The sequence below is a fragment of the Poecilia formosa genome, unplaced genomic scaffold (genome assembly GCF_000485575.1).
Source record: "Poecilia formosa unplaced genomic scaffold, Poecilia_formosa-5.1.2 Scaffold52, whole genome shotgun sequence".
In the NCBI taxonomy this organism is placed as follows: domain Eukaryota; kingdom Metazoa; phylum Chordata; class Actinopteri; order Cyprinodontiformes; family Poeciliidae; genus Poecilia; species Poecilia formosa.
In genome coordinates this window covers 2317155-2331303 of record NW_006799991.1, presented here as the reverse complement: position 1 = coordinate 2331303, position 14149 = coordinate 2317155, and the positions used below count along the sequence as shown (strand labels likewise).

The following is a 14149-nucleotide window of genomic DNA, read 5'->3' as shown; positions in this document are numbered from 1 at the left end:
TTCCTCAACCCCCGAAGACAACATGTACAAGTCAGCTGATGCAAGTCTGAAACTACATCGCTTGATAAGTTATGGGCAAAACAGAGTTAACTGATGCAACATCTGTGTTGTTCTTTTAAAACGACACAGTCACCTTTATTCCCCCTTGAAGGTTTTTTTGAGTTAGTCCTAGAGTAAGTAACACAACCATATTGGCTGTTTCACACCGAGTGGTGCTAAATGGATGGGAAGTGATCCCACTGATGTGTGATCAAATTAGTGACCAGTCTGAGCATGAAGTACCAGGCTATTTGTTAAATTAAGTTATTAAATTAGTAATATGTCTTGTTTCTTCAGACTTCAATCATCTGATCGAATAAGGGACGTTGTTGGCAGATGTTGGCATTTGGCAGAGAGGATCTGGCAAGTTTTTCCAAGGGCACAACCAACACACTCAACTCTGCTGCCCAGCAATTAAATGGTTTTTCCTTACAAATGCAACACCATTTAGAGGAAGTATACAAGCTTTCTAATGGAGTAAGATGCATTGCCAAGAAGACATTGCAACAGAGGCAATTTATCCAACACAAATGCTCTTATTTTTGTGTCAAATACATGTTTTAAGAAGAAAATCTCACATTAATGTTTGCTATTAAGTATTCCAGTGAGGTTCTAATTAATGTCTTTATAATAAAGATTTCTCATATTTATTTCTGTGGCTTGTTTTGCATCTTCACACTGTCTCACATTTAACAATGCAGATAAAGTTTGATTTTGCTGCTATGCTTAAGAGTTCAAAGTTGTGAAAAGGTATAAGGCCCTTTAATTATTTCTCTTTTTGTCCTGTTTTTTGGTAAAACTGAAATATTTTATATCAAAGACATTTTAAGATGAGACAAAGAAAGACAAAATCCAAACAAAAAGCAGTTTTTGTACGGATTATGTGCAGCAGCGTCATAGTTTTTTTTGTTGTTTTTTTTATGAGTGAGTGTTATGTGTCCAGATGTGTACTATGGATTCTCCATAACCCAAATACGCTAAAGCGTAAGCTCAAATGAAAGGCCGACATTACCTTTTGAGACTTTCTGGCCGAGAGCAGAATTCATGGTTCCGTCTTTAACAGTAAGTTGTCCACGTCTCAAAGAAACTGAGCAGGCTCAGACCATCACACTACCACTACAATGCTTTACCGTCTTTTTCTGAGTTTTGCATCAGATGTGGTGGAAAACCCCAACTCACGTCAAACAGACTGTGTTCCAGGGAATTCTTGATCTGGTAGTAATCAGACATAAAGGTGCGGTTAATAACATTTACATCATTATTCCTTTAGGGGCATATACTTTTCACGCAGTGCTAATTGATGGAGAACTTTTTAAAATGAAGCTTTTTAAAATTTGACAGCTGATTCTTGTCTTTACTCGTGTTATATTTGTCTTATATTTAAATTAGTTTCAGGGCGACTGAAAAAAAACAAAAGTTTACCTGGAAGGAGGCAAACACTTTTTTATGGCACTGAATGTTGTTATAAAATATGATTATAATATCTAATCACAGCAGAATGTCTGTTTTAAGACATGATTACTGTTTTACATGTTGATTACTTGGATGCACTATTTGAAGGTCAAGTAAGTTATTAGGTAAGTAACCTATTTTTGTGTACACCTTAAATAGGATTCGGTGTACTAAGTTACTTTTGCAAGCTTTATGCCTTTTCAGATATCTTTTTGGATGTGATGTAAGGAAAATAGTCCAAAAATCAAAGCCTTCTTCTGTTAAAACTCATTTTATTTCTATTTTTAAATGTCAAAGACAATTTGAGTTAAAAATAAATAAATAATAATAAAAAAAGAGGCTGATAAGGACTTGTGAACAGATAGCAATTTAATTCTTTATACTGCTATTCTTGTCTGTGTGACGACAAGTTGTTTTCTTGTGTCCCGGTAGGACTCAGCAGAGATTATTATGTCGCTAGAGTTTCACTGGTCTTAACAAAGCTCCACAGCACATGGACCTGTCCATCACAAGGGTTTAGACACAGCAGTGGTTGCTGCTGGCTGTGTTTCATGCAGATGAGGGTGACCCATAAACTTAAAGTATGGTTAAAAATAAAGAAATTATAATAGAGATAGTAAAGAAAGAGAGTGAGAGTGTTGTCAATTTAAGATAGTTAATGTTTGAACTACTTTAACTTATTACTTTTCAACTTATCCAAATTGAAGTAAATGTAACGTAATCAGTGTTGTGTGGAAATATTTTTGGATAGTTTTTTTTCTTTTTTTTTTGTTGTCTTTATTCAGTGAAATAGGATACTTCATGTTGCTTAATCTTTGATGTCCTTTCCACTGCAGCAGCAGATGGAAACCCCCCTTTGGAGATGCATGGAAATGATTTCATCTGACCTGAAGTTTAAACTAATGCCAGACATCAGTGAGCACTAAGAGAGGGTTCTCAAGCTATAACATGATGCAAGAAGGTCTTTTTATTGTTTTGAGGAAAATTGTGAGCCACTCATTCATGCGCAGAGAAAACAATCAAACACACTAATCCTGTAGTTTGGATTTAGATTGTTGATGGTTTCATTGATGCTTGAAAACAAGTTGCCTCCCAGCACAATTAAAGCCAAAGATATCTTTGCCTTCACACTGCCAGAATGCTATTTTGGAGGTTAGTATGCGGGGACAGATATGTCAGCTGTTCGGCACCCTGCTCCATCACACCACAAAAACACTAAGCGTATTGTAGGTTGTCAACTTTAGAGACCTGGATGTAGCAAACAAACTTGGACTTACTTTTTACTGGTTAAGCTTTTTCCGTTCAACTTGAAGGCTTTGTATAAGGCGGGATTGACAGATCTGATGTCATAATGGATCATTTATAATTTTCCTGAGGCAACAAGATGGATGTAAGGACATTCTATCTGCAAGTTTAGGTAAGTTAATCACTGCGTTTGACGCCTTATCATTTGTAAAAGTCTAAAGCCTTGACTAATCTTTTCCACAATATATCTGAGTCCTGTTAATGACTAAACATTTGGCAGTTGTATTTTAACATCATCTGCTTTTTATTTTTATGTTTTGTTAGATATATTTGTTTATTAGATTTACACCTTTGCTGACATATTGTTGTCAGACTGTCAACTCTGCATGATATCTTTTGATACACCATAAAGCCAAAAGTACTGGGTCAACACCTCGTCACTACGTTCAAGTGTTCCAGTTACTTTCATGGCTGCGTGTGTGTAAGACCCAGCCCCTAATTGTGAGAAATACTTCTACAAAGATCTGTAAAAGAAAGAGTCGCTCAGTGAATTCAAGTGTGTTTCTATGATAGGATGCCACCTGTGCATTAAGTCCAGTCATGAGATTTCCTCAAACTATTCCACAGTCAATTATTAGTGATATTATGACAAAGTGGAAGCAATTAGGAATAACAACAACTTTGCCAAAACAGGAGTAGTCCAAGGAAAATCCTGTAGTGGATTCTGTGGATGTTGGCTTATGTATAATGTATAGAGGTCTCCAACTCTTTGCAGACTATAGTTACAGACCTCAGAGCTTCATGTGGCTTTCATTAGAACAGCTAGCTACCTGTGAGACTTACATCACCAAGTCCAACACAAAGCATCAACTACAGAGATATCAAGCACACATAAACCAGATTCTAGACCAGTGGAGAAATGTTCTCTGGAGAGACAAATCATGCCATTCTTTCTGGCAATCTAACAGACAAGTCTGGGTTTGGCATTTGCCAAACAGCACTTGTCTGACCCTTGCATCAAGTGTAAAGTTTTGTGCAGAGGGAATTACGGTGTGGAGCTGTTTCCTTCAGAGGTTGGGGTCCAGAACTCTTTATGCTTCAACTTACCAAAACAGTTTGGTCAGCTGTACGTGTCTGACTATAGAGTCAGGCCATCTCCTGACTCTATAGGAACAATCAGGAGATGGTCCCTTCAGTTCAAGTGTTACTGAACAACAGTGTGCAAATCAAGGCCTGTGAGGAAATGACTGGGTGAGACTGGTGTATAGGAACTGGACTTGCTGTACAAGGCTTGACCTCCAACCATAAGAAATCTATTGGGATGAAACAGTGGGGAGGCTGTGAGCCAAGCCTCGTACAACATCAGTGTCTGACCTTAAATATACTTTCCTGAAATAAATTAGCAGATATTCCCATTAACACACTTCTAAACCAAAAGAGTCTAATCTTTTGTAGTGGCAACATCTCTAATAAAAATGAGATGTTGTTTTGAGACTCAAACGTACAATGTTGTCCTTATTATAAGATTGATTGTTGGCAGCCAGTGTTTGTCACCGTCTTATCTTGTGCTACAGTGCCTTGCAAAAGTATTCAGAACCCTTGAACATTTTTTTTTTAACATTTTGACATTAAACCACAAAATTCAAATTATGTTAAAAATGCCCCTCAGCCTCAAGTGAACAATATGTACTAATTAGGCCAATCTTGCATATTCTTGCTAATGTATGTTTAGTTTTTCCTGTTGGAATGAAGACCTCTGGGATGGCTGGCATGCTATCACAAAGATCGTACATAAGAGAGAATAAGTATTTGGGTTTTTTTCTTTGGTTGGTCAGGCCTCTAGTAAAAACCATTTTCAGTAGTAGACTGTGAGTTAGGTCATTGCATTTGTGAGTTTCTGTAGTAAAGGCAAAATTGTCGTTGTGACGTGTGATCTCAAACTGAATGAATGAGTGGAAAGAGATTCAGGTTTGTTTTAGTCTTAGTAAGACACTATTTTTTTCATAAAGATGTAACGGATATCTACTTAGAACCTTATTTCTATTTCTCTCTTCACTGCAGATTCCTTGTAGAAAGTAAATAAACATCCATCATCCTCTGGAGATATGGGGGACAATAAAACTGGAGGGATTGTTGCAGCTGCAAGTAGGTTTTCCAATCAAACTTACTTTCAAAACCAATTTTCAGTGGTTTTTGTGCTCTGATTAGCTGCCTCTCAAAACTCTAATGTTGTGTGCTTGCCAGTGAACCGACTGAAAGTGGTGAAAGGATTGGAGGATGTGGAGGTGTCCGAGTGTGAGAGTTGCTCCTTTGAGGTGACTCTTAACCTGGCTTACATAGAAGGCGTTTGGATCAGGGATGGGATGCAGGTTAAGTCGAAACCAAGTTGTCGCATCAGCACGCACGGGAAGAAACACTGCCTCATCCTGAACCGAGTGGCTTTGGGAGATGCTGGTTTATACTGTTTCCGGGCCAGTGAGGTTGAGACATCAGGCAGACTCATTGTTAGAGGTAAGGTGATCCAGCACACTCAAACATTTATGTGTGTGTTCCACCATACTTGACAATAGGGGAGTTACACCCATCAATATTCTGGTTATTATACACGACGGCAGCCTAACGGTTAGTTTTTAATAGAAAGGGCCCTCTGTCATGTTATATTTATACTCTGGTGGAACAAAAAGTATTAGGGTGCTGTAATGGGGGTTGTTTTAGTATTTAGTGGTTGAGAGAAGGTGGTGGTAATATTTGGCAGGACAGTCAAAAACTTGGAAAACCATGTTTTGTCATTTAAGCACTATCTGTATCAGCTTCACAAAACCCACTTGAACATCTGATGTCTCATCAAACATCATACATTCTCTTATAACTCTAGAGGGCAGTGATGAATAGTTGTGATCTCACTAAACAGTAACTTAAGCTGCCTTAAAGAGACGCCACACAATTCCAACTGCTACAGCACCTTGTGCTATAAGTAATTTTGTTAGAAACAATAGTTTCTCACTATAGCATTTTTTTATGTATTCAAGTCAGGAACATATTAATTATCATCTCACTCTGTTTCCTTCATCAGCATTTTTTTCTCATTTTACTCATTCTTTATCAAGTATAAAAAAAATGATGCAAAGATACAAAAAAAAGCACATTGTAGTTCTATCATTAACACGATGGTCATACTTTAAATTTTTCTGTCAGCTAGAGACATATATATTGTGAAAGAGCTGGAGGATGTGGATACGCTTGAGCGTCAACCCGTTAGTTTTATATGTGAAGTCAATCAGGTGGATGTGGATGGTCGGTGGTATCGTGATGACTGCAGAATCCGACCTGGAGACAACATCAAGATAAGACATCAGGGTGAGAAAATTTATCATTCACAAGCACAGGTGTTCACCACTGTGTTTACTTCTCATTTAGTCTTTAAAATGCATCTTGAACTCAAAGACAACTAGACATGATGGATGAAAGTGGAAAATATAAAAGTATTCAACATAATCTAATTTCAGGTAAAACTCATGCTTTGCTCTTCAAGTCTGTCAGACCAGAACATGCAGGTGAAATCAGATTCACTGCAGAGCGAGTGTCATCTTACGCCACTCTTGCAGTAAAAGGTGAGTCAACACACTCCCACCTGATATACAGCAATGTGATCATTGCTGTTCAGATTTTTGACTAAATCAGACATCTTCAATGCACAATAGAAATAGAATATTCAACTGTTAAAGATAAACATTTTTCACCATTGATGTTTTTTGTTCTTTTCTTATAGAGCTGCCAGTCCAAATAGCTCGACCACTGAGGGTCAAAATTGCCATGTATCGCCACAGAGGTTTACTAGAGTGCCAGGTGTCACGGCCTAATGCTCAGGTCAGATGGTACAAGAACAGGAAGGAGCTCCTGCCCTGCAAGAAGTATCAGCTAATCAGCCAGGATGTCTACAGGCAGCTGACCATCGAAGATGTTCGCTCTTCAGATGAAGACACCTACACATGTGATGCAGGGGATGACAAAACTTCATGTCAACTTTTAGTGGAGGGTGGGATACTTGTTGTCAAAGAAAACAGAATAAGATATAGTGTTAGGTCTATCTGTTTTACATAAAATGTACAACTTTTGCAAAGTAGCTTTAAGTGCAGGATCATGAATAGCAGCTAACATATTTGTGTTTCTTTTCTTCAAAGACACAAATCAGGAAGCACAAGCTGTGTGGTCACTTTAATATGTGTTATTGTTGCACATGCAGAGCAAGCCATCAGCATAGTGCGGGGGATGAAATCTGTGGAGGTGATGGAGCCGAAGCCTGCACTATTCCAGGTAGAAACCAGTCTAAAGTCTGGGAGGCCCCCAAAGTGGACCCTAAACAGTGAGGTCCTGGAGCACTCTGCAGGAGTGAACATTGACCGGCAGGGGAACCTCCACAGTCTCTGTTTCACAAGCACAGACAGCTCCATGTCAGGGCCTGTGGTGTTTGTGGCTGGGAAGAGCCGTTCCACCGCTCAGCTTTCTGTGAAGGGTGAGTTTTCCTGCCCTCCATTCAAAATGACATGACATCCCAATGTGATGCACCGATGTTCTAACGTGAAAAAATTAGGAAAATACTTCAAAAAAGCATTTGCAAGGAATTATATGACTTTAAAGGCAGTGAAGAAAAAAACAAACAATTTCCTGTATTTGCCAGATGTAAAAAAATAAAAATGGCTTCGACATTATTGTTTTTTATTAAAACCAACAATATATTTTGTTTTAATATACCGTGAAACATCTGTTACATGAGTGCCACATCTGTATTTGCAATGTAGAATTTTGGTTGTTAAATTCGGTGCCTTTTACTTGGAGCCTTGGTAGGATTTAGATTAATTTGCTTTGATATATTTGCTTTGATTAATATTTTTAAAAATTGTTTACATTTCTTCTTGATAACAAAGACCCAATGATCATGCGCTGCAAAACTCTAATTAATTTGGATGTTGTGCGCATCCCCTCATTAGAGCGACCTCTTGAGGTTGTTCAGCACTTAGATGATGTGGAGGCAAGGGAGAGCAGCTCTGTGAGTTTGTGCTGTGAGTTTGCCCCGTCTCCCCGAGTCGTGCGGTGGTTTAAAGGTCGCACCGCTCTGAAGATCTCAAACAAATACACCATGAAGAGAGAGGGGAAACGAGTGGAACTGATCATTCACGGCCTGACGGGGACTGACGCAGGACAGTACCGCTGCATGGCTGGAGGTTCACAAAGCACAGCACAGGTCAAGGTTGAAGGTGCGTCAATAAAAGGTCTTTTTAATATCACTGTGGTATGCAGTTTGCTTAATCATGATCATTTGTGTCTTTGTGTTACAGCAAAAACATTGAAGCTGGTCAAGCATCTTGAGCCTGCTGACATTGAGGAAGATGGCACTGCCACTTTTTCATGTGAGCTCAACTATGTTGTTGCCAATGCCGAGTGGCTGGTTAACAACGTCCGCCTCAGCGCTAACGCCATCAACCGGATCCATCACATGGGCACAATGCACAGCCTCGTGATGCAAAAGCTTAGACCACAGGAGAGCAGGGTCACATTTAAAGCAGGCCTTCTCAATGAGACAACCATCTTAAAGGTTAAAGGTCAGATACGGAATTATCTGAAGATCATGATAAAAAAAACCCCACCTGAATTAGGGGAACACATAAACTCGCTTGAACTTTTGTTGTCTCCAGAGCGCCCGGCAGTGTTTCTTAGGTCTTTGGAGGATGTCGTTGGAGAAGAGCAAGGGGAGGTCTGCTTGCAGTGTGAAATCTCTAAAGATTCAGTAACACCTCTCTGGAGGAAGGATGGAACTGTCCTGACATCTGATGATAAACATGAGTTTGTACAGTGCGGGAAGTCCAGGGCACTGATCATCCACTCACTAAGCAAGAACGATGCTGGACAGTACACTTGTGACCTGGGCACCAGTCAGTCCAAGGCTAAAGTTACAGTACATGGTAAGGAAGCTGTAAACTGTACTGGACAGTTTAACCCCTTCATTTTTTGCAGTTGGTGTAGTTCAGTCTAAAATAGCCAACTCTTTACCACATTCACCTGAGTGGGGCTGTTTTTATCAATTCTTGTGTTTGCAGATCTACATGTTACCATTGTTCAGCGGATAAAGACAGTATCTGTTCTGGAGAGTGAAAACTGTACTTTTGAGTGCCTTCTCTCTCATGAACTGGATGATGAACCCATTTGGACCATCAACGGTCAGGTGGTGGTTACCAACAGTCGCATTCAGCTTGTCCACAACAATCGCATCTATAAGATGGGGATTAGAGATGTCGTACTCTCTGACGCTGGTGACGTTGTCTTCACAATTAAAGACCTGAGTTGTAGAACCATGTTATTTGTGAAAGGTGAACAGCTCTGTCTTATTAATATGTGCTTGTTTTGCCAATTTGAAGCAGATAGTAAGGTGCTTAGTATTTTTCCTCCTTTAGAGAAGCCTGTGCACATCTTCAGGGACCTGCTCAATGTAAAGGCTGTACCTGGGGAGGACGCTGAGCTGAGCTGTGAAATCACCAAACCAGAAGCCACCATTCGGTGGCTGAAAAATGGACGTCCTATCAGGCAGAGCCCTAAATATGAGATGAGCATTGAGAAGAACCTGGCACGCCTGGTGATCAAGAATGCCTCCATCAGAGACTCTGGTGAATACTGCTGCGAGGCTGATGGTGTTGCATCCCGAGCCAAGGTGGAGATCAGAGGTAGTTATGTTTTATTTTTTATTAATCTTTCACTTGAAGTAAGAGTCTCATGGGATACAGCTGATGTTATTTTGTTTCTGAGGCTACGATTCACACTGGCTCACCAACAATTGAAAAACTGTTCTCGTCCCCAGTGAATCTTGATTCCAGCTGTATGATTTGGATGAGGGTTTCAGAAATTGGTGTAAATGATCAGTATCTTTTTATCAGCACACTGTGTCCCAGCAAGTTAATTCACCATATCACAAAGGCCCAAATAACTCAAAAAGCTTTCTCAAGAACAACAAAGATCTTCATGTAAAACAGCATCTTTAGGATGTATTGGAATTGGAGATTAACTTCATAGTACGAACGAATCTCCTGCAACTTATATGAAGAAAGACTGCTGGCAATGCGCTAAAATAATGCTGGCATATGACGTTGCCTTATTAAAATCAGGATAAAAAATAATAATTTATTATAATTATGTTGTGTAAATAAAAAAAAAAGTATGTATTTTGGCAAAATCGACTGAACTTACTTTCTCTTCAATTTAGAACTTCAGCACACTTTTGCAAGGGAGTTGAGAGATACTCGAGGAGAAGAAAAGGGTAAAGTGACACTGGAGTGTGAAACCAGGCGGCCTGCCAAGCGTGCGACATGGCTAAAGGGCATGGCGGAGCTCAGACCTGGGAAGAAGTACGTCATCAAACAGAGGGGAGTGGTTCTATCCCTTACCATCACCTGCCTAGAGAAAACAGACACGGATATTTATGTGTGCGATGTTGGTACCATGCAGAGCCGGGCACAACTTACTGTGCAGGGTGAGTCAATATGCAAAGTGTGTTAGTTTGGTAGGATCACTGCTGATCAACCATGTTTACTTCCTTTCAAAAGGGTTCCTATGCTGTGCCATATAAAATAAGTTTTTGCTGACGTTTCGGTCATCCAACACAATATAACGGAAAATACTCCAATAGCTGATTTATTAAAATGAAGTAATATAAGACCTTAACAGTAAGCAGCTATTAATTACTGTTTTTCTTGGCAAAAATCATAGCTTTTTTTTAAAAAAGCTCCCGAAAACCATTGTGATCATAGTGTCTCTTTAAAAGTATTCATTCAAATTCAAAGTATTCATCTAAAAGTATTCTGATTTTGCCACATTATAATCATAAACTACACTGTACTTTGTAGGAATTATGTGATAAAGCAAAAATAGATGGGTAACCATGTAGTATAAGCAAAAGAATACATGGTTTTCAAAATGTTTAGAAAGAAGAATCTGCAGATGTATTTAGTCTAACTCTTGTATTTCTGAATGAACTGCAGATTACTATAAGTCATTTTGGGGACACAGCAAAAATATGGAAATGTGACAAAGTCGTGGTTCAGAAGGAGAATCTGTTGCAGTACTTGAAAATTGATCTTAACAGGCACTCTTTAGCACATTAACTGAACTTTTGTCATTTTGCAAAGAATAGATATAGCTCTCAGTCTCTAGATTTGAAACGCAAAAATCCCAGGAAGATTTGTTCTACAAAATATTGGCTCAGCTTGGCTTTATGCAAAAGCCCAGCAGACTTTTCAGATTTTTATTTCTAGACTATTTATTAGTCAAGTACTTTGATTATCTCAGGTACCATCAAATCCTGATAAAATGATAAGATGAGGACAAAAGTTTAAAAGCTGATAATAGTTACTGTATTTAGTCTTCATGTGGTTATGACTTTTCCTTATTTCAGGTCAGAAGGTGATAATCTTGGATGAATTAGAAGATGTGGAGTGCCTCGAAGGTGACACTGTAACATTCAGGTGTCGAATTTGTCCCGATAACTATTGGGGGGTCAAGTGGTATCTGGACGAGACTCTGCTTTATACTAATGAGCTCAATGAGATCCAGGTGACACCGGGAGGTTTCCACACCCTTACATTTAGACAACTTGCCCGTAAAGACACTGGTACTATTTCGTTTGTAGCAGGGGACAAAAGATCTTATGCCTCACTGCTAGTTAGAGGTAAGGACTTTGACCTTTCTATGACTACTTAATATTTATTTACTCTTCAGTCAGAGATAATAAGTCCGTTTGTCTTCATGTTACCAGAGAGGCGTCCTACCATCATCAAATCACTGGAAGACTGTGAGGCTTTTGAGGGAGGAGGCTTAGTTTTGTCTTGTGTGACTTCCAAGCCATGTCACATCTTGTGGTACAAAGATGGCTGCCTGATGTGGCACTCCTCCAGATACTTCACCACCCATTCTGGCTGTGAAGCCCGACTGACCATTCGAGAGGTCAGCAACAGTGATGCTGGAGTGTACGAGTGCAGTGCTGGCTCAGTCACAACCACAGCTGTCGTTACTGTCAAAGGTATGAACATAAAATGTGCCATTTATTGTTACCATGTCTTCCTTATTTACTAAAGTCGTAGCAGGTTTTGTAAAAGGTTCCTGTCTTCTTCAGCCATCCCAGCAGAGTTCACCCAGCCTCTGCATGCTGTGGAGGCCAAAGAAGGAGAGGCTGTTACACTTACCTGTGAATATTCTTTACCTGGAGTCCAGTTTCATTGGAGGAAAGGTTTTGAGAACATCCGACCTGGAGAAAAGTATGTCATGAAGCAGAGGAAAACCATCATCTCTTTCACCATCAGAGCACTTCTGCCTGAGGACTCAGGAGAGTACACATGCCATTGCAGGCAACACCAGACGACAGCCAGTCTCAAAGTGCATGGTAAGCTATATAAATAGACTTTTTGTTCACAATGTTTACTGTCTTACTGAAAAGCTTTGTGTTACAAAATGTGTATTTTTTCTACAAATATGAAACACTGAGCAAGAGACACAGAGAAGTTCTTAGGTTTTACATTTTAAAAGTATTTGTTACTATAACTGCATTTTTATTTTGCAACACTTTTCTTTAAAAAAAAAAATAAATCTTGAAAACAACCAAAAAAAATGTTTTAGTCTGTTTTGTAGTTGTGATCTGAGAAGTTGAAAGTTCAGTATGTTCTGTGTTTTTCCCAGCTATTCCCATTACATTCGTTCAGAAACTGAAGAACCTACAAGCTGAGGAGGGCAGCAGTGTGATATTGCGCTGTGAAATTTCTAAGCCTGGAATCCCAGTAGAATGGAGGAAGGAGCACGAACTGCTGAGGAATGGTGTCAAGTTCCAGATGAGGAAAAGGGAGACCACTTTGGAGCTCCTGATTTGGAAACCTGCACCTGAGGACAGTGGGGTGTACAGCTGTGAGTGTGCTGATCAGATGACATCTGCCACAGTCAAGATCACCGGTAAAATTTTATTACCTAATGAGCTGAATGATGGGCTTAAGAATAAACTGGAGTTAGCTGTCTAAACAATGGTTACACGTGACTCCTCAGCTCTGCCAGTCACCTTCAAACAGAAGCTGAGGAACGTGTTGATTGAGGAGGGCAACACCGCCACATTTCGTTGTGAACTCTCCAAGCCTGGTCAAACTGTAGAGTGGAGGAAAAGTCGAGACAGAGTCATCAGGAATGGAGAAAAGTATCACGTGCGACAGAGAGACACTCTTACTGAACTCAGGATCATTGATGTGTCTCCTGAAGACAGTGATATCTACACTTGCATCTGTGGAAGCATTGAGACAACAGCCACCCTGACTGTAAATGGTAACAAAAAATAAATAAATACACACAACGCAATTCAAGTGTTTGTTTTTCAGTTGAAGAAATTCAGACTTTATGTCATTCTAGTCATAAATTATATTAATAAAGAAAAAAGAAAATTAAGCTAAAACATTTTATATTTTGGATCATCGGCCTTTGTTAGGATCATTAGATTCTATCAGATTGACATGCTTTTAAACTGGTTTAAATATCATTTATGTGAAATAAAGTTGTATGCTGACGACGTCCTCCTTAAAATCAAGCTGTTTTAGAAACAACAGCCATTTTACAACGTCTTTTAGTAAATATTTATTTATTTATTTATTTATTTTACCTTTTAGCCATTCCTGTGACCTTCAAGCAAAAGCTGAAGAACCAGCAAGTGGAAGAAGGACACAACATCACACTGCAGTGTGAGATTTCAAAAGCTGGTGTCCCAGTTGAGTGGAGGCTTGGAGGAGAGCAGTTGGAGAATGGAGAGAAGTACCAGATAAAGCAGAGGGATTCCACCCTGGAACTGACCATCAGGGATGCTGTGCCCGAGGACAGCGGCATCTACACCTGTGTGTGCAGAGAGCAGAAGACAAAGGCCACTGTAAAAGTCATTGGTATGGTTTCTGCGAGACAATTTTAGTACATTTTATCTTCCTAAATGTTAAGTGCTTGCCAGAAGTTTACAAACATGCAGCATGTGCATGAAGATAATATTACTTTTGGGCTTTAAAGGCTGCATTGAATCAATATTTATCTAGGTTGTAGCGATAAAGCCTAAAAAAACGAGTGGATAAGCTTGAACTTAATCTTTTACCAGATTCACACAATGTAAGCTAAATTCATAAATACATACCCTCCATGTGGAAACAGTATTTGGATGAAGATCTCTTTGCAAGATGTTGAAAAACAGCAGGATTCACATGTCAATAAGGATGCAACAGACAATTCTCACTGCATGTTAGGTCATTCTTTCTTGTCATATAAGAGTTAATTCAATTGGTAGCTTTCTTGGCGTGGTCTATTGATAGTCCAAATGTTTTAAATTTTATTGAGGTCAGGGCTACTTATCATTAGCCTG

At 39.3% G+C, this 14149-nt stretch overlaps 1 protein-coding gene across 1 annotated transcript in view; it reads left to right on the top strand.

Annotated features, from left to right (window-relative positions):
• Window positions 1–2705: 2705 nt before the first annotated feature.
• The window catches only part of obscna (obscurin, cytoskeletal calmodulin and titin-interacting RhoGEF a), a 57937-nt gene continuing 46493 nt past the window's right edge, over window positions 2706–14149 (top strand). The window contains exons 1-19 of the mRNA XM_016671805.1: window positions 2706–2908; window positions 4798–4881; window positions 4981–5247; window positions 5932–6093; window positions 6243–6347; window positions 6506–6772; window positions 6980–7249; window positions 7725–7991; window positions 8073–8336; window positions 8430–8696; window positions 8832–9101; window positions 9186–9452; window positions 9989–10255; window positions 11177–11449; window positions 11537–11800; window positions 11894–12160; window positions 12454–12720; window positions 12811–13080; window positions 13419–13685. Coding sequence (XP_016527291.1) covers window positions 4842–4881; window positions 4981–5247; window positions 5932–6093; window positions 6243–6347; window positions 6506–6772; window positions 6980–7249; window positions 7725–7991; window positions 8073–8336; window positions 8430–8696; window positions 8832–9101; window positions 9186–9452; window positions 9989–10255; window positions 11177–11449; window positions 11537–11800; window positions 11894–12160; window positions 12454–12720; window positions 12811–13080; window positions 13419–13685 — 4321 coding nt within the window. The 5' untranslated portion in view covers window positions 2706–2908; window positions 4798–4841. The remainder of the gene's footprint in view (window positions 2909–4797; window positions 4882–4980; window positions 5248–5931; window positions 6094–6242; window positions 6348–6505; window positions 6773–6979; window positions 7250–7724; window positions 7992–8072; window positions 8337–8429; window positions 8697–8831; window positions 9102–9185; window positions 9453–9988; window positions 10256–11176; window positions 11450–11536; window positions 11801–11893; window positions 12161–12453; window positions 12721–12810; window positions 13081–13418; window positions 13686–14149) is intronic.